The sequence below is a fragment of the Plectropomus leopardus genome, chromosome 8, assembly GCF_008729295.1.
Source record: "Plectropomus leopardus isolate mb chromosome 8, YSFRI_Pleo_2.0, whole genome shotgun sequence".
Classification (NCBI taxonomy): domain Eukaryota; kingdom Metazoa; phylum Chordata; class Actinopteri; order Perciformes; family Serranidae; genus Plectropomus; species Plectropomus leopardus.
The window spans coordinates 17,148,606-17,169,711 of NC_056470.1; the positions used below are offsets into that span (position 1 = coordinate 17,148,606).

The window sequence follows — 21,106 nt, forward strand, 5'->3', positions numbered from 1 at the left end:
CTTAAGTGTTCATTTTTTTTAGGAGGTTTTACTGTGAGCCAAATTATCCACAGAAGTCTCCTCCCCTCCAAGACAAATGGACCTGGTGTCATAAACCAGTAAAAACACCGAATAACGCAGTTTCAAGTTACAAATCAGTGTTTCTCCGATGTTGTTCAGCACATTTCCTGCTAATGTGTGCTCACCTTTCTTCTCTGATAAGTTAAGATCCAGACATGCAGGAGGTTTTTATCAGGAGCTGAATTATCCACAGACACAGTTATTTAGACAGTTAAAAACATTGAATAATACAATTTTTTATTCAGTTTTGTCAAATCTTTCATTTTGGAGGAACAGCTTCCTACAGTGGCCCATGCAAAGAAACGAATGGCCCTAGTGTCAGTGTTTGGTTTTTCCTTATGGGCAACTGTAGAAACATGTAGGTGCAACATGATGGACTCCGTAAATGAGGTCCCGCTCCCTATGTAGATATTAACAGCTTATTCTAAGGTTTCAAGGGATTATAGACTGAAGAAAACATACTTATTTTCCATTTCTACCGATATATCCCCCTTAATCCTACACACTGGACTTTTAAGTACTTATGGTAATGAATGTACATTATTATCCCTTTTACATAAAATTAATATGCCTTTTTCACAGTAGACATTTTGACTTGTCATAGCAGGAAAAGCGCAAAGTTAGTAATAACATTAACAATGGCTCTGTTCCAGTCATGTGTCCCAGTAAATCATGTGAGTGTGACAGTGCACCAGCATGCACAACACCAGGACCTGAAACAGAAGCTTTTAAGTGGAATTTAGCCATCAATCATTTTTTGTTTTACATCAGTGCTTTTCTTACTATTACATCTCAAAATATCTTTTGTGAAAAAGCCCTACAGGAACACCTGTGAGTACTTCAAGAATCAAGCACATGACAATAAGACTAAGTAACCACATCTCTGCCCGTCCCTCTGCAGGCAACAGAAGAGAAGGAGGAGATGGAGGAACTGCAAGCTTACAACCGCCGCCTGCTCCACAACATCCTGCCCAAGGACGTCGCCGCCCACTTTCTTGCACGAGAGCGTCGGAATGACGAGTTGTACTACCAGTCATGTGAGTGCGTCGCTGTCATGTTTGCCTCCATCAGCAACTTTTCTGAGTTTTATGTGGAGCTGGAGGCTAACAACGAGGGAGTGGAGTGTCTCAGGCTGCTCAACGAGATCATCGCCGATTTTGACGAGGTGAGCAGAGAGAGAAAAAAATTGACAAATGAGTGTGAAAAACATTTATTGGATGTGGCCTATAAGATGGGGCTTTTAGATATTTTTTTCTCCCTACAATCACCTTTTCCTGTTTGTCTGTGTTGTTCTTCCACTGTAATCAGCTTGTGCTCTTTGTATCTAGATCATCAGTGAGGAGAGGTTTCGTCAGCTGGAGAAAATCAAGACCATAGGCTCCACCTACATGGCTGCGTCTGGCCTCAATGACTCCACCTATGACAAAGAGGGCCGATCGCACATCCTGGCTCTGGCCGACTACGCAATGAGGCTTAGGGAGCAGATGAAATACATCAACGAGCACTCCTTCAACAACTTCCAGATGAAGATAGGTAAGCCTGGAAGGTAGCAGAAAATGAGCTTGAGGCATTATCTGATAAATCTTCTTTAGATTGGCATTTGCTCAAAAAAGTTTTCCAGGTTAAACAGTCATCTGCTTCCTCAAAGAGAGCAGTATAATTAAGTTAGGATGGTGTTAGTAGTATGATGTAACACAGCCGGTGATGTCTTTGCAGGGTTGAACATGGGTCCAGTAGTAGCGGGGGTGATTGGAGCCAGGAAACCCCAGTATGATATCTGGGGGAACACAGTCAATGTGGCCAGCCGGATGGACAGCACAGGAGTACCAGACTGCATCCAGGTACTGCTGACGGTTACAATTTCAGCAACTTTATATTCACATGAAGCATTCTGCAGTGTTAAGTGAATCAGCCGATGCCAAATGCTAATCCAGTTACTGATGAAATTAGTCATTATGCTGTTGTCATTAGTCACTCCCAACATGAAAGTGTGCATCAGTTGTGTTTGTTCATACCCTGATAAAAAAAATGCACATTGCAGACTTCTTTTCTCTAAGCAAGAGATGTTTATCACGCCAAGGCATGTACATTTAAAAGTACTGTTTGTGGTTTTCGAAAGATATAAAGAAAATTGCCTTTATTCTCTGTATGAAAGTATCATAACAGATACCAATTGTGTAGATACAGTCAGTGCTCAGTCTTTAAATTCAGACATCTGCTCTGCAGAGGTGCCCTTGAGCAAGAATCACTGTCAGCACATGCTGTTCTCCAGCAGAAACAGTGCTCTTATGTCCCTCTGGAGGAGGGCAGAAAGCTAAATTTGAATTGCCTGTTTTATTCTCATTTTAAAGTCTAAAAGAGTGAAATCTTAACCACAGTGAACAGCTACTGCATGTTCCTCAGAGAGGAGCAGTGTCAGTCACAGTCTTATTTATCCTTTCATTCATGGTTATATAGTTGATGTTGACACTCATTTTGAAATGTACTAAGTGCTGAAGTTTAGTTTTTTTGTGCCCCAAATTAAATCCATAAACTCGCTGCTATTATAGTCAGAACAATGCTGCCATCTGTTGAACAGCGTGAGTTACTGCAAATCAAAATACACAAAATAGCAGGACTGCAACTAATCCCTATTACCGTCGTCAATTTATCTGTTGATTATTTTTTCGTTTCATTGTTTAGTATATGAAATGTCAGAAAATTAAAAAAAAATGAAATGCATCCAAAACTCAAATGTATTATTAATACATTGAAGAAGGAAATCGTCACATCTGAGATGACTCCAAACGGTATTCAGTTTACAGTTATAAAAAATAGAGAAAAGAAGAAAATGTCCAACTTTTAAAAGCTGGAAATAGTAAATATCTGACCTTTACTATATGCTTGAGAAATGACTTAAAGGGACAGTTCACTCCAAAATAAAAAACATGTTTTTCCTCTTACCAGTAGCAATATTTATCCATCCTTATTGTTTTGGTTCAACTCAACAGTAATGTCTCTTTGTAGAAATCACGTTCCAGTTACTCACGATAATCCACAGACCTTGTTGAGAGTAGTTTCACACAGGGACTATTTTCTCTCCACTGAGCTAAACCCGCCAACCACATTACTGCACTGGAGGAAGCGTGCATCAACTCATGGATGAGAGGCTCATGCTCATGATGGAAACAAAAATGACGTCCTCTTCAGCAGAGCTGTAACGTTAGCTAGCTCAGTGGTGCTAGGTGAGTAGATGCGTGGTATGGTTGGCAGGTGTAGTTCGGTAGAAAGAAAAGTTCCTACATGAAAGTGCTCTCATCAAGGTTTGTGGATTATCTTGAGTAACCAGATCATGATTTCTGGAAAGAGACATTGCTGATGAGTTTCTTTCAAATGTATTTTTTGGCAGTTTGAGCACCCCAAACAGAGTGCCATCTAGTTCCATTATATTGGAGAGAAACAGACATCTTTACGACTGATATGTCCAACACTCTGTAATTCACACCAAAACAATCCAGACGCGTATAGTATTTCTAAGAAAAGGATTTTGAGTATTTTTAATAAGTGTTTTAATTTGTGCCGAATTGAGATATAACTGTATGGGTAGCGTCAATGAACAATTTTCTATGTTTATCCAGATAGATAAATATTTCTATTTTGCTCTACCTCTAGAAATACTTTTAAAGCACTTCTTTATCTACCTATCTATACCTAATATTCACCACAGTCACTTTAGGGAGATAATTCAATGTGAAATTGGGACTGACAGTGTTTCTCTTTGGAGGGGTTCAGTGTCTCACGTCCTGGGTGTCAAATGTCCGTGTCCTTTCTTAGGTGACCACAGACTTATACCACGTGCTGGTCAACAATGGATACCAGCTGGACTGTCGAGGTGTTGTCAAGGTGAAGGGGAAGGGAGAGATGACCACTTACTTTCTCACCAGCGGTCCCCCGGGCAGTTAACAACAGGCTGGCCGACCGCAGCGTGACTCCCACTGCACTGATAAGACAGAGACTGCAGAGAGACTGAGTGGTCAGCTCGGCGATGAGCACCAGAGCACGGTGCGAACACACTGGAGACGGGAGAAGGCCAACAAAGTCAAGCTCGGCCTGTCCGTATGTTGTCACGTACTCAGATGCACACATGTAGGACGTTGTTCATGTTTGGAGGCTTTTTCATCATCATGAAGAGATCATGAAGCCCAGTTGCCTTAGGACGGAAGTGGCTATGCTTATGAGCAATAGTATTTCATCTGGAGTCGTTATTTATTTTCGTGCGGATGGATTTTTTGTGATGACCTTGTACAAAAAAAAGGAAAGTATATATATATGCGTACAAAAAAAGTTACTCATTAAAAAATATGCAAGGACACGAAGGATGAAACTGACCAAAGAACAAATGTTTGATATGAAACACACACTAATGATTTTTTTTTTTTTTCAAAGGTAAACTGAAATAATTTATTCAACTTTTGACAGCAGAGGCCACGGTAACGTCACCGTCATTGATGGTGACGAACACTCTTTTTTTTTGGACTCATGAAGAAGAACACGCGCACATATGAAAACACTCACAATAACCTTGGCTTTGACTTTTGTGCTTCTTATCAGGGCCTTCTTTGTTTCTTCTAGCCACAATACTCTGGACACAAGGCTGTTTGTGGTTCACTGAAATGTACGTTTGATAACTCGCTCCCTGCAATGTATTTTTGGTTCAAGCCAAAAACAAGAAATGAAGGAAGAACAGTTGCATTAGTATCCCGGTACTGAAGAGAGATTGTAAAACTGTTATGAAACCTTTTATATGAGTGTGTGTGTGTGTGAGTACCATATGTATGGGTGGTTGGATGTGTGTGTGTGTGTGTGTGTGTGTGTGTGTGCGTGTGCATGTAGCTGAATGCTGGTCTTTATCTATAAAGGGGCATACTGTAACTTTTCACTGTGAGGTTTTTTTGATACTGTATGACAATGCTTTCTTGCCAAACCGGTCGCTGCAAGGCATGTCTTATATTATTCCTCCGAGTTGTGTGTCCATTCCTGTTTTATCGTGTCGAAACGATCATTTAGAGAGAATTATGTCTGCTGCGCCTTTTACCGGACTGTGATTTAGACTGATTTCATTCCAACTTATATAGCAGCCTACGAGACGTATATTTTGGATTGTGTAACGTGTGTGAACGTAAACTGGTTTCAGGATTAACTGTATGCAGGAATTCTCTGTATGCTCACAAGTATTGCCTTGAGATTATGCAGTTCCTATGTCCGTATACTTCATGGACCAATATTCACAACTTTACACAACAGTATTTGACACCATCTGGTTGTGTTTGGCACATGGAGGCTTGCAACCCCCCAAAATGAGTTGTTCGAAACAATAATCATGAATGTATGTAATAATTTTGTCCACGATGGAACTACTACTGAAGAAAACCACTCTTTACGTTGCCTTTGGTACTGAGGAAGGAGCTTAATCATTTTCTGAAGGCCAAACTGATTGGACGTCATGTTTGCTGAAAAGTGTATTTTACATGTAGATGAGTGGTACACTTGCTCACTTCTCTGTCTGAGCCAAAACAATGCTGCCTTCACAGGCTATAAAAAATGATCCCCACTTTTGCTTTCCCCTCAATGTCCTTACAACGAAAGGTCAACTAAACACTGTTGCAATTTCCTTTAAAAAATGGAAGAGTTTAAGAAACAGTGCTCTGGTTGATTTGATTCATTTCCCCATGGATAAGAAAAATAATAAATGGCTGTTTTTGCATTAATTGTGTGTATTTGGTTTATTATTTCTGTTGCATTGTAAGAACTAAAAGTGCCATGAATTAGGGCTGTGCAGTTAATGAAAATATTAGCGAAATTTTAATATGGCAAAGTGCAGTATCAAAATCGCAGGTAAAATGAGTTACAATTTACCATTATACTAGAGATGCCTTTGCCTATAAATTATATTCCAGACATAAGGGAACATACTTGTTTGGTACAAACCACAGCAAAAATCACATCATCATCATTTATCCCAAACATATGTTCTAATTTTAATATTAATCATACCCATATTTTTGATTTCTAACTTAACATACTGGTTTGATACATTATATTTTAGCATTAGGCACACAGTTTCATATTTTTACACACTGTACACACTGAGCACATTATACATCTTTACAATTTAAATATTCACATACTAGTACTATTATTTACTAATACTGTATTTTTTTTTTTTTCTCAATAAAAAATACATGCAAAAATTATCATTCCCACTAAACATGTAGCTCATATCTCAATGTCTTTTAAATGTTTTTTTTTTAAATGTTAAATGTTTTGGTTTTTTTTTTTAATATCGCGCAGCCCTACCTCAAATATCCAGTAGGGTACACATTACCTCTGACCACCACAATGGGTTCCACTAAGCACTGTCCTTCAGCTCACAGCTTCTGGAACAACCATTTCTTAATTTGATTTAGTCCCTTAGCACATTTAGGAGTTCCTAGAGGAACACAGTACCCAAAAGGCCTCACTTAAGAACGCTGCATTTTTCCAGGGTTATCCAATCATCCATTTCACTCAAGAAAGCTCCTGGAAGAACTGGGGTTTCTGTGACTAATTTCCATGACTGCATTTTTCTACTGTGTTATTCATGGATTGCAAAGGAAGGAAATTTCAACAATAACTATATAATGATAATAATAATAATAATAATAATAATAATAATAATAACATAGAAAACAGATAAAATAATTGAGAAAAATTAAGAAAAAATCAGACAGTAGAAGTGAATCTTGAGAAAAGGCTCATAGATCTCTACTGTAGAAATTACAGTAAAATTAATTTTTCGAAAGATAATTAAGGCAGCGCATACCTTTAATTTGTTCTTTTTAAGCTGTGTTGAACGGCATAAATAGTAAAAACAAAAAAACAAAAGAAAACATGTTTATGATCAGTTTGAGATAACAAACACTTCTATATGTAAATTCAGTGCAAATGTATTCCTCTCTCTCTCTCTCTCTCTCTCTCTCTCTCTCTCTCTCTCAGTCACACACACACACACACACACACACACACACACACACACACACACACAATACAAAAAAACGTTTCCAACAGTTTATTTCCCAACACAGCCTCAACCTGTTTATCTGTTTGGGCTTTAATTTAGCTCTCATGTCAATCAGCAGCCTGCAATCAAGATTTCTCCCTGTGACAGTAACCTGAGAGATGCCTCCTTCTCCTTTTCTGAATAAATCAGTCTACAGTTTCAAGAGGGTGATACAGGAGAGAGTATTTAATTGCTTGCACATGAATAATGAATTTCTGTTGAGGTAATGGCAATGTTCACTCACAGCACTCTATGCTGAACATTAATTAAGCGACATAAATTCCTCCTAATCCCTGATGAAAAAGCACTAATGTCCCTATAATGGGCTCGTGGTAGCCTAATGCGTCTGTACTGCACACTGCTAAACAAGTTTGTTTTTTACACTGTGATTATTGTGTCTCGTGTCGGCTGTATATTTTTATGTTTAGTAGCTGCATGGTACCTGTAGAATTATTTAATCGTTCAATAGCCTATATAGTAAAATAAAATAAAATAAAAATAAAATAAATAATAAAATGACCAATAAATCTACCTTCTATAATCACATTTTTACTTTTATTTGTGATGTAATTTTTTTTTTCATTTTAGTTTCTTCTTCCGCATTTAGTGCTGATTGTAAGATATTTCAAAACAGGATCTCGTGCTCTGTTTTCAATAAAAGTCTTTCACGCGCTTCACGGAAACTCTCAAGTGTTGGACGCACGCGGCCAGCAGGGGACTCACTCCGGCTAATCATTTCAACAAATGGCACCTGTTCGGTTCAAAGGAAAACCCGGGAGGCCACCGAGCTGCTGTAAGCCGCTGCTTCGCTCAAAACTCCTGTCTAACAACTTTAGGAAACTGGAATCACCGCACCGTGGTCCTTTGGCTTCACACATAAAGATATCAACAGGTGTGGGCGACAGCCGCTCGACTATTTAAGGTAAGTGGCGGCGTTTTAGAGGCGAGAATACCTTATATTATCTGCTCTTACAGCGTCTCGGTGTCCTCTTTGAGACTGAGTGCCAGTTTTTATAATTTATTAAACGTGTGATTTGTAGAGCCGCTAAAAGAGATAAAGACTTTCATTAAACGGGCTGATATTTTCTGAATGAAAGCCGGAAAGTTACACAGACAGCGCTTCCTCTTTCATTTTGCTGTCATGTCGCTGAATTACTTCTGTCTTTTGTCTGCTTGTTCTTCAAATATATAAATGTCAATATTTCCTTAAATGCTTGCGAGAACCCTCCTGAAAATACAAACCTGGGGGAACATTGTGATATTCAGGCACTCAATCCAGATTCATATGATCACATAATGTTGATTAAACATCTAAGAGTGATTATTTCCACTCCTCAATTGTCATACCTGTGGTGACAACCAACTGGATCGACTGGTTAGAAACTGAATGGACTTGTTTTCCTTTTCTGGAGCACCACAAGAGTGTCCTCTTGAATCAATTATGAAGCAGGCTGGCTTGAGAATAGAGTAAATTAATCATGAACAAGTAAGAGTGAGTCTCTAACTGAACAGTGATCACCTACGGACACGCAGATGTCCTACATTGCAGTGATATCCTGTTTCACATAACAGGAAACAGGCTCCTATTGTGCCAAGGTGGGGTGGTGTTATGGTCCTGTCATGCTCAATGTAGCAAACTCTACTTCCTGTTGCAGATGACAGCTGATCATTACTTGTGAGGTGTCTCTGGAGCAGGTGTCTCGCAGGGCGTTGTCGTGCGTCACTTATTAACAGGTGAGGGAGTTGCAAGTTGTGCCAGCAGTGTGGCAGCCCGCCTGCTGCCACGTGGGTCCTGGAGGACTGTGTCCGGAGCAGGTTAATTCAGGTGTTTATTGAGAGGTGTGGTGTGTTTGTTCCCACTCTCCTCCTCCCTGTTCTCTACACCCACCCAGTGGGACTGTTTTCTAAAGAGACAAGGAGGAGCGAGGTTGGCTAGATTACCTGCTGCTATGGCACTTGCAGGGACGCACAAACCGGTTTAGGGAATTTTGCTTTTGCTGGTCCTCTTCAGGAATAACTCACTGAATGTTTAGGGAATAAAAACAGTTAAGAGTTACAGAGGAGTTTGTTTTGAATTAAGCATTTTTAGAGCTTCGCACCCAGAATTTACTTTTGTTTTTGTCTGTTTGAACAGCCTTCAGAGCAACACTTACTCTGAAACATGCGTCTTTTCCTACGCCGGCGTATGTCCCCTCTGAAACTGGTGCTCCTTGGGGGGACTCTCTTTATGGTGGTCTGGTGGTTCTCCAGAGGGATGTCAGCTCCTCGCCTGCTTCTGACCCCTGGTTTAAAGAGCTGGTGGTCAAGAAGGACAAGATGATGGTGATGGTACGAGAGGCTGTCAACAACATTGGTTTCCAGATCGGACCGCCGCAGCCACAGCTAGCAGAGGAGCAGCCCACCGAGGACGTCAAATGCCCCACTGGATTCTACAGTCAGGCTGAGCTTAAACCTCACCTGGAGAGACCGCCTCAGGACCCCAGGAGCCCAGGGGCTAATGGGCAGGCATTTCAGAAAGACCACATGTCCCCAGAGGACGAGAAGGAGAAGGAGGAGGGTATGACACGGCACTGTTTCAACCAGTTTGCCAGTGATCGTATCTCACTCAGCCGTGGTCTTGGGGATGACACAAGGCCTCCAGAGTAAGAGCATGTTCTCAAAATAATCTCAGATAGTTTGGACTAATCACTGTTTTACCAACAAGTGTGCTGACATGTGCACAGCAGGCCAGATAATCTCCTGGGTCTCAGCTGGGGGTCATGCTCAGGGCAGTAAATAATTTACATGCATTTTCATTCTGCGCTCTCCATTGTCCTGGAAATTCACTTAGTTAAAAGGCTAATCTAAATGTAAGCAAAAAGGCAGCGTAGGAGCATGCACATATCAGTATCCTGGGTGATTGAGCCCGAGGCATTATCTGCGTAGTTGTAAATGCTTTCACCTACTGTAAATATTTGTCAGGCTGGACACCTGAGCATGTCACAGGCTCGATAGGCCTTGAGCTGTTTCTTTAGCAGTAGTGAGCAAACCTTGAATATCTGCAAACAATGGTGTGTTATACTTGGCTCTGTTGGACCTTCTGTGACTTTCATTTCATCAGATACGTCTCTCACCCTCACACCTTTTTGTCTCTCTTTGTACTCTGACATGCCGCACCTCGCTCAGATGTGTGGAAAGGAAGTTCCGTCGCTGTCCTCCTCTGCCAAACACCAGTGTTATTATTGTCTTCCACAATGAGGCCTGGTCCACCCTGCTTAGGACAGTTTACAGTGTCCTGCACACGTCTCCTGCTATCCTCCTTAAAGAGATCATCTTGGTAGATGACGCCAGTGTTGCAGGTGAGAAAAACGTAAACACACCCCAATGACAAATGGGGAAGAGGAAACAGGAAAATGTAAAGACGTTTCTTGAGGAGCTGCATGACAGTGAGGGAAGTTCGGTTTTAAGGCTTTATTCATTATTTATGCTCTTAAAGCCATAGTTGGCAGCATTTATGAGAGTAAATTTTGTCATATTTGCTTAAACTGTTACCATATCTCGATAATACATAGATAAAATCACATTTCTCTTCCTTCTCCTACTGTTTCCAATGGCATTTGCAAGAATTGTCCACTGCTGAACAAAAACAAGTTAGAGCTGAGGAGTCTCTAATGCAGCTGTCATTCATGTTAATCACTGTGTCCACTTTATTTTAGTGCACCGCTGCACTGCTTTACACATAAAGGCGTGCGCTGGGAAAACTGTTCAAAGGCAGTGTTAAAAGTCAGCCAGCGGCAGCATCTACGTTGTCAGTTGACAAAACAAACAAAAATGGCTGCCTACAGGGCAAAAGCAACAATAATTTTCCTAGTTGACAGTAATTGCCTGGATGGATAGTGATGTTCACATTATAATTTTATTTAAGCCTGAATGACATTCATCAGTTCTCGCTCATCAATTTTTCTTGACTTGTTTGTGTTTGTATTGGACATGTGGTTGTGGTGTGGTTTTGCATCGCTCTTACTGCTGAAATTTAGCAGCAGATCCAGCTTATCTGCCGGCTGCGATAATTGTGTCTGCACCACTTCCCTGCTGGCATAATGCCTGCAGTGCGTGGAATAGGCAGAGTCTGCACACCATTTGACAGATAACGTAGCCAGCAGATACGATAGACCCGCTGCAAATTTGAGTAGCGAGAGCCACCTTTAAATCACCATGATCACATGTCCAATACAAACATGAACAAATTAAAGGAGATTGATGAAACAGCGAACTGTTGAATGTTGTTCAGGCCTTAATAAAATCATATTGTGAACATTACTGTCTATGCAGTCATGTATTCAACCACGAAAGCTACGATGGCTTTTTGCCCCATAGACAGTCATTGTTGTTTGTTTTGTTAGCTGACAATTACGTTGCTGCTGCCGCTGGATGACAGATTACTCTCCATTTAAACAGCTTTTCCGGCCCTCACTGGTATGTATTGAGCAGTGCACCGGCGCACTGAAATGGAGGGGAACCACTGCCAAATGGTTTGCAGTCGCAGACTCTGCTTACTTGACGCATCACACATGCAATGGTGCTGACTCACTTCTTGTGAACTGCAATCAAATTGTCAAACTAGGCAGCGTTAATCAAATGTGAATTAAGATTCTGTTTTCAGAGATAGATTTTAGTATATTGTTTAGCCATAAAATATGAACGTTGGTCTGGCTGGTGGGCGGTGCTTTGTTTTGGCTTGACGGTTTTTAACAAGGCAGCAGGTTCACAAACTTCCTCATTATGAAAATTACCAACTGCAGCTTTAATCAGGCAGTGAGTGAGGGACTAATGTGCAAGCTCAGCAGTTCTGCTAACTGTGTGAGTGCTGGGAAGTTTTTTCTTTCAGTGCTATGCTACAGGTGAAGAAAAGCAGTATAGGGTAGCAGTAATGCTGAAAGGAAAGCCTTTCCTCCATATAATACTGATATTTTATTCAATGATGTAAAGGTAAAATTGAACACTTGCACGCACTGTAAACTGAGTATGTTTCACAGAAATGTTAGACAGTAAAGAAACATTTTTTAAACAGCAAAGTAGAAAATGACTTGGAAGCTCTAGTGAGTCATTATGGGTAAGGAACATCCACAGAGCATGAATGGCACAATTGAAAAATCGTGACGTCTCAAGTTATAAGTGATTTATTAATTAAATTGACCTTTAGAGTATTTAGGGCAGCATTCCAGTCGCTGTCGGCCGTGAGCTTTGATAAGAATGATGTTAGCTTGGGATTTTTAGCAGCTTGCGCACACAGTAACAGCCTGCCATAAATGTAAATGATCCCGTGTATTTTACTGTGGGTATGCCCACAAGGATGGCCTTCAGTGAAATACAAATTACAGTGGTGAACATCAGTGTGACAGCAGACTCTCTAAGAGCACCTCCTCCTCTGTGAGAGTTTGCAAACTCATCAGAACAATGATGATAGAAGAAGTCTATCTTAGACGTATGAGAGCAGCTTTTTCATGTGTTTTGCATAGGAACGTTTTTACAGTCTGACCTGTTAAGTGCCATGACTGTACTCAGGATTTCCACGTACATGGAAAACCCAGAACAGGTCCAAGTATAGAAAAGTCATGTTCTTAGCAAAAATTTTCAACATTTTGAAAAAGTCATGGAATTTTGTTGTGTTTTATGAAGTGAATTGTTAAAATAATCTTTTGTGGATAACCTTCCACATAACATAACAACAGCAAACCTATTTTCTGTTGCATTTGAAGTAACGTACCCCTGAACTGCTTAGCTGTGCATCAGTGTGTGATGTTTTATTAACTATCATGTACACTTCTTTATTTTCTCCCCACGTTCCAGCTTTCCCTCCCTATATTTGAATAGTGTTTGAATCTGTGTTTAAATAACGCCAGGCAAGTAGGGCAAGAAAATGATGTTGTGACAGTGTGATTTAACATGCACTGTGCTGCAACTGCACTGTGTCCAAGGACCACCTATAATAATATAACATTTAAAGTGAAGTAATATACAGCTCTGTTTGTGTTATATGTTGTGAATGGTCATGAATTTTTTTTTATCATGGGTCTTTGGAAAATCGTGCAGTTTTTTTTCCATAATGTGTGGGAACATGGATTATTGTACAGCAGCAACTTCATTGGGTTATTTAGTAAAATATGGGAAACTGTTTAAAAGTCATGACTTTTAAGTGGGTAAAAGAAGTACATTTTAACCTCATAAGCCTTCCCCCCTCTGATTTATTGATTGTTCTGTATATTAGTTTATCTTGTATTTATCTATATGCATAACAGTTGACACTAGCCTAACATGCCCTGCAAAACGGGTATTAAAATAACTGAAAGATAATAATAACTCATGCACACTGCTTCATTTACTGTCAGATACTTCAGCATGTAGTATTAATTACTGTTCAATGAGCCACTGACTGAGCCTCAAATATCCTCTTTGTCAGTTGTCTCTGTCATAAGACAATGTGCCATTGACCTCAGTTTATTTCCGACTGTAGCCGAACTTCCTTTTTTGTTACAAGTGTTGCAGCTCTGTCATGAAGTTTAGACATGTAGGGGGGCGGATTCATTTAGATCGAAACTTGAAATGTACGGTGTGCATTGTGGTCAGCAAATGCTTTTAGAAGGGAAGTGTGACCTAGTTTTATCAGCAATGTTTCCACTTCATTGCATTTCTCCTGGCAGAGGTCTCACAGGTATTACTACGATGATCATTTAGCTTTTTCTTCTCCTTCAAGCTGTTTTAATCTCATTAAATGATTTAACAATCTGTTGCATCTGTAATCACAACCAGCAAGGTGAGAGCTTCAACCACTGGAGCTCAGTTAAGACAACCTTTTTATTGTTTAAATGAGGACATGAGGAGACGGACATGATGATGTTTTTATTTCTGCAGAGCACCTGAAGAGCCAACTGGAGGACTTTGTGCAGCAGCTGAAGATCGTTCGCGTAGTGAGGCAACCGGAGAGGAAGGGCCTCATTACTGCCAGGCTGCTGGGTGCCAGCATCGCTCAGGGCGAAGTGCTAACCTTTCTGGACGCACACTGTGAGAAAACACACACACAACCACAACAATACATAAGCCACAACGGACTTTTTAAACAGCTGTGTGTAGCTCACTGTGGCACAGCCAGGGCTAGGGGCTAATGGGTTGTTTTTCATTTTTACTAAAAATGTGCCCTCTTACACCACTGCAAGAATGTTTGTCATATTTCTTGTAATTCTCTAAAAAAAATAGTTTTTAGCTGTATTATGGCACAGTTTGGATAGAATGATGATCATAATTGTGTTGGCTAATATTGCTCCATCTATCTGTTATTTATCCATGTTTTGTGACAATTTAAAACTTCACTTTCGTGTTTCTTTTAATAAGTGTAACACTAAAACATTCGGTATATATAGAAATTATGAAATTAGGATCTTTTACAGCCACAACTTTGGAAGCAGAGAGTGCTTAAAAACAACATGCTTGAAAAAAGATGCACGTGTTATTAGAGATTGTCTGTCTGATTTTTAGACATAAGCATAAACTTGAGGGCACCTGGTGGCTCAGTTGATAGAGCGGCGCCCCATGTATGGAGGCTGTGTCCTCGCCGCAGCAGCCGCGGGTTCGGGTTCAGCCTTTGCCCTCTGCTGCATGTCTCCACCTCTCTCTCTTTCCTTTTCACAATCACACTGTCCTGTCAATTAAAGGCAAAAAAAGCCCCAAAACAAAAAAAAAAACAAAGGATAAACTTCGTATCCGATCAATTTATTTGAGGAAACAAAAATCGTTATTGTGATCAGTACTGCACCCTGAGGACACCTCCCCCAGTCTTCAGCCCCCTTCTATCAGCAACAATAACTGGCAATGATTCGGTCCAGTTTCGCTCTCTTTATGCTGAATTACCTTAGACTTAGTCTTTCTTTGCCTGCGTGTTTAAATCAGTTCTGCCAAGTTAGAGATAGAGTTTGCTATGATTTTGCGATGTCAAGGCAACATCAATGCAACAAATAAATCAAATAGTCAGACTTTGGATATAAGCGTCTGCTAAATGTAACGTAACACCGACATGAAAGCATGCTTTACCCCATCTTAACTCTCTTCACCTGGGACTGATTGGTGTTAAGCATTGGCGTAGATTTTTAGGGAGAGTTTAGAGGACATGTCCCACTCACTGTTTAGAGCATGTGCATGTGTCCCCCCCACCCTTTACACAAAAAATATGTAAAGGTAGTAGAGGACTTAATTTTGACAAAATTAAAAAAAATTTAAATGAAAAAAGGTAAACATCGGTGCATAAAATTAACTAAAATGCAGGAAATTAAGTGTTTGCACTAAACTTTTTGGCAGAGAACTCCTGAAGCCCCCAGCGTCATATGTGTTTCCCTCAATATTGAAACGGATCCTAACCCCTTGGTCTTATGTAGTTATTTTCTTTATTATTTTATTATTTATTTTCATAATATTTTGTTATTTAATATTTTCTTTAAGATGCTGGGTTGCAGTCAATATTTTTGTGAAAAAGGCAAAAAAGTATATATAAAGTGGTCTCTGTCCTTCCCTCCTGTCTAGGCGAGTGTTTCCATGGTTGGCTCGAGCCCCTGTTGGCCCGCATTGTTGAGGAACCCACTGCAGTGGTGAGCCCAGAGATCGCTACCATTGATCTTAACAACTTTCACTTCAACAAGCCTGTGGCCAACGGCCACGCTTTCAACCGAGGTAACTTTGACTGGAGCCTGACCTTCGGCTGGGAGGCAATCCCTGCGGATGCAAGGAAGCTGCGCACAGATGAAACCTACCCTGTGAAGTAAGAAGGATCATGTTGGTTTGTCTCAGAACATCCTGAATCAATTAAGTGTCTAAAGCTTTTGTATCTGTCTGTGTAAATTTCAGAACACCTACTTTTGCCGGAGGTCTCTTCTCAATTTTAAAGACATACTTTGAACACATTGGCACATACGATGACAAGATGGAGATCTGGGGCGGTGAAAATGTGGAGATGTCATTCAGGGTCAGTCCGTTTATCTGTACTCCTGCAGGTTCACACATTGTGCAGCCTCTGCTATGTTTTTTCTTAGTTTTATGTGAAGTGAAAAAATGAGAACTTCACGTCCCAAACATACCTAAACATCAAAATCTGGTCGTACACAGGTGTGCTTAATGATGAATCTTGACCACTAATGGGGGGCATTTGGTCTGATGTTTGTTATTAGCATAGGTAACGCCTCCTGTGAACTTTATAAGGACAGGTGTTGTGCTGTGTGCAAATACTCTGTCACATGGCCAAGAATTGGAGATGCCACAGGAGGCACTGGATTTAATTGGTGTGCATTTCGCCTAAATTAAAGCTCCAGAGTTTTGCACAAATCTAAAAGCAGTGCTCTTGGCAATCTGAAATGACTGAGGAGCCATTCATCAGTCTCATCTAAAAAATCTGTACGATCTCTACAAACCTGTTCTCTGTGTAAGGACCAGATGGCCAAAGTATCTACTGCAATAGCAGTATGTAATGGGGGGTGTATGATGTATAGATCTGAATAGATATATCAATCCAATGATCAACGATCCAATAGTATTGAAACAAAATGAAAACATTGATATGTATTGTCATCTTCTAGATATGCCTTCATTTTTTAATTCTTTCACCATGTTTGTGTCACCATTTCCGTCCAAGCACACCTCCTCCTTAAGCAAGAATAACAGGACAGGCAGCCAATGGCAAGCAGCCAAGAAAAAGACAATGAGGATATTTACTGATCATGACGAGAGGCCTCAGAATTAAATCTTATTGAAATCGTATTGTGGCAGACTTTGTGATATCAGTAGATATTGTATCATTGTCCATAGAATCGATATATCATTGTGATGTTGTGATTTACACCCTTACTACATACCAAAATAAGAGAAAATTTGTTCTCATGTCGCTCCCTGCGTGAGGTCTAATATTTAATAAGTCCTCCTGTCATTACCAAGATAGTCTGACTTCCTACCTGTATCAAATGTTATTCACAGGTGTGGCAGTGTGGGGGTCAGCTAGAGATCATCCCTTGTTCTGTGGTGGGCCATGTCTTCCGCAACAAGAGCCCCCACACCTTCCCCAAGGGCACAGAGGTCATCACTCGCAACCAGGTGCGCCTGGCTGAGGTCTGGATGGACGACTACAAGAAGATCTTCTATCGCCGCAACAAGAACGCTGCTGAAATGGCCAGTAAGGTCAGTGTGACCTGCTGATAGGAGCAACAGTGTTAAAATGTTGAACGCAAGACAGAGACAGTGGCATCTATCACCCTTCTTCCACCACAATTTTGACCAGAATTTATACTCACTTGTTGCAACAAATAATAATGTAATTGTAAGTGATCAATTTTAAATACATCCTTGTCATGGTTACAGAAAAAGTATGGTGACATCTCTGAACGTCTGAATCTGAGAGAGAAGCTCCACTGTAAGAACTTCACCTGGTTCTTAAACAACATCTACCCAGAGGCCTTCATTCCAGACTTAGACCCAGAAAAATTTGGAGCAGTGAGTCACGCTTTCCTTCATTTGCATATGGACATTAACAATATAACACACCAGCACTTGTGACATTACTGTTATTTTGTGCCTGTGTTTGCACCAGATAAGAAACTCTGGATCTCAAACCTGTCTGGATGTTGGAGAGAATAACCAGGGAGGCAAACCAGTGATCATGTACCAGTGTCACAACATGGGAGGCAACCAGGTAAAATAAGAGTTACTCACACACGTCAAATTAAGAACTGAAGATGATTTGATGTTCTCTGGGACAGCAGAGTCTCTGACCGGATGTTTGTCTCTCCTAGTACTTTGAATACTCATCTCATAAGGAGCTGCGTCACAATATAGGGAAACAGCTGTGTCTTCATGCCGTGCCCCATCCAGAGCAGGTGAAGATCGAGCTATGCCAGCTGAAAGGGAAAGGCACCAGTTTGAGTCCACAGCAGGAGTGGATCTTTACAGAGGTGAGGAGCACTTGGGGGCAGACGTTTTAGGAAAATTTGCTTATTGCTTTTTTTTACGGAGGGTTAGATTGGAAGATTGATATTGCATAATTTTAAAAAAGTAGCGCAGACCAATAGGTTGAAGTGTGTTGCTTATCACTGGCAGTAGACCTAAGAGTAGGAAACAAGTTTCACACACTCTGGCTTCATATGAATTTCTCTTTTATCAGGATGATGTTTCAGGCCTCAGGCTTTCTACAAGATCAACAATCATAGTCAGATACATAAAAGCTGTGATTAGGGCGTTGTCTATATAGATCACTCTCTGTGCCGACTATGATTGTTGATCTTGAAATTAGGCCTGAGGGGCGAAATCTGAATAAACGAGACATTTTTCCACTAGCTTCCTGCTTTTAACTTCATGCTTGTTTCCAGCTTTCTTTAAAGGGCTGATCAGATCCTTAATGATCCTGTTCTCCTCTCCACCTGAAACTGTGAGGGAATTGCAGGTCAAACAGCTGAATCCTGCAGCAGAAAATTAGAATAAGACACAGCAAATGATTTGTACCTTCAGCAATTAGACTACTAAATGAGAGTTAGATGTGTGTTTATATTACGTCTAAGTCTAAAAGTGTTTTTGTATATAACGTAGGCCTGCCTTTAGATTGCATAACTTACATGACATATATATTTATTTTTTTTGTCAACATTGCTCTTGATCAAGTATGTGCATTTGATATTGCACATACAGTGTTAACAGAACATATATGACCACATGAATTTCTGTTTGTGGGATAAAAAAGTTTATCTTAACTGACTTCAAGATTGATAAAACTCATAACTCAGTCATAATTGTCTGCTAAATATGAGGTTTTAGCTCGCTGCTGGTTAGCTTAGCTTTGCATTCAAACTGGAAAAAAGGGAGAACTGTTGGTTCCTTGAATCTTGTCGTAACTGTGAGGTTGCTGGGAATGTAGCAGAGACTTCAGAAAGTCTGAGCACCCAGCCATGAAATAATGTGTTTGTAAATGTTTTTGCTTTTTGATTCACTATTCTAACATTTTAAAAGCTTTGTCTGGACAAGTGTTGCAAATTAGCATTCTGTTACAAACACTAAACAAGGTGCATCTGGTTCTTGTTCTGAAGCCGCTGCAATATCCATATCACATAAAATACACTATAACTATACCTTCCAGTCTTTATATGAAACTAAGATAAGCTGACTGCATCTACCAGGCAGACATGAGAGTGGTATTGATCTTCTTATCTCACTCTGCAAGAAGACGATTAACTGAATAATGTCAAAATATTGCATTTATTCAGCACAGAATGATTAAAGGCATAGATCACGTGTTATATTGTTCAGTTTATTTACTTAAGCTTCTGTATTTATTTAGCTTTTCTCTTATGCTACTCTCCAGGAAAATCTTCTGAGGAATCCAAGTAGTGGGAAATGTTTACAGCTGAGAGGAGACCGGCTTCAGATGGACAATTGTAACGCTGCTGATCTCTACCAGCACTGGACCTTTAGCTGACCCCCCAGTCTGCCCATCAGGTGACCTCTGGCACGCTGCATCCCCTCCCTCCGCCTCGGCTCCGAGGAGCCAACTCAACACTGATCCAGAAGGACTCTGTGCTTTGGAGCTTGGGGCATTTGGCCATTCAGAGTGGACAGTAAAGATGAAGGACAAAGTGCGATAGTTGCATCTGTTGAAGACGCTCAGGTTGGCCTTAACTTGTTTTAATTGTATTTATGATGAAGAGTCAAGAGAGACATTTGAATGTGGCTGAGGATTATCAGACACCAGAGTGTGGACTCTGCGCTCGGGGGTGACAGCTTGGCTGTGGTGCCGCGTGTATGAACTTTGATGATCTTATTTCAATTAATTTACACTCCAGCCTGGAAGATCATCACTTGTGACTTTATTTTGTCTGACAGTGAATGTTGAAACATGACAATATCAAAAAGTCCTAACTGACAGCAAGAGATGTCCAGGTTTTTTTTAAATAAAATTTCTTTGTTGTGTCAGATAAATGATCATTGGTGTTGTATAATTCTTTTCAATTGGCATAAATATCTAGAAAAACAATGATTGACAAAACATTGATTATTGTGCTTTTTATCTCTTTTTTTTTGACAAATCAGTTACACTCAAAACAGAATTGTAGGGAGGTGGAGAGAGAGTCTGTAACCATAACCGTAAAAACACACAAAACGAGTAATTCCACCCAATGGGTGTGAAAAGACAGATGGTGTTTGTAGGGGGAGAGAACAGCAAGAACGGAAAAAAACTGAAATGATTTAAGAGGCGCTGGATTATTTACACAATATTTTCTTATACATGTATTATTAACAAGTTATCTATTTCATTTTTAAATATCATGGTTATCGTTAATGACTGGTATATCATGACACCCCTACTTGTCACCAGCTGTTCTGATTAATGATACCTCTATGTGTGTGCAGTGCTTCTCTTATATTAGTATTAGATTTTTATTTTATTTAGTTAGTATTTAGCTGAGTATTGCATGGTATTGATTTACCGGGTGATATCCTGATAGAATGATTAACTGTCTGTGGTTACTGCTGCCACAGATATTAAATCAAATGGATTTACAAACAGATTTCCTGCCACGATTCAGTTTATAATCCTTTGAAAGTTTCGATGTCAGAGGTTATTTTCTGATAAGAACACTTTCTGCAACAAAGCCATAGGCTCACCCAGTCAGAGGCTAATGATTGTGCAACATTTGTCCAAGGAGTGGTTTAAGGGCAAGAAACATTCCTGCCAACTTGTTTTTCAGCCTCATCTGAATAGACTTGATACAAGTTTTACTGAAAAAGCTTTTGTTTTTTGTTTTCAGGTTGCCCAACCTGTTGTGACTGAATTTGCAGATTTGATTTTATGCATAAAGCTTTTCCATACACCTGACCTGCTGGAATCCAGGGGCTTGAGAGCAGAGGTTACATACATTACAAAGAATGAGGAAGTGGTCACATTACAGCATTATTTCTTTGCATCAATAG

At 40.1% G+C, this 21,106-nt stretch overlaps 1 protein-coding gene and 1 pseudogene across 1 annotated transcript; both read left to right on the top strand.

Annotated features, from left to right (window-relative positions):
- Positions 1-4,913, top strand: part of LOC121946788 — a 45,750-nt pseudogene extending 40,837 nt beyond the window's left edge.
- Positions 4,914-7,842: 2,929 nt separating this feature from the next.
- On the top strand, positions 7,843-20,113 carry galnt6 (UDP-N-acetyl-alpha-D-galactosamine:polypeptide N-acetylgalactosaminyltransferase 6 (GalNAc-T6)). Its single transcript, XM_042491453.1, is given in 12 exon segments — positions 7,843-8,060; positions 9,273-9,371; positions 9,374-9,780; positions 10,304-10,476; positions 14,030-14,179; positions 15,689-15,923; positions 16,010-16,127; positions 17,129-17,329; positions 17,510-17,641; positions 17,739-17,840; positions 17,941-18,099; positions 19,500-20,113. Coding segments are annotated over 11 exon segments (1,863 nt in total). The 5' UTR covers positions 7,843-8,060; positions 9,273-9,299; the 3' UTR covers positions 19,614-20,113.
- The last annotated feature ends 993 nt before the right edge of the window (positions 20,114-21,106 follow it).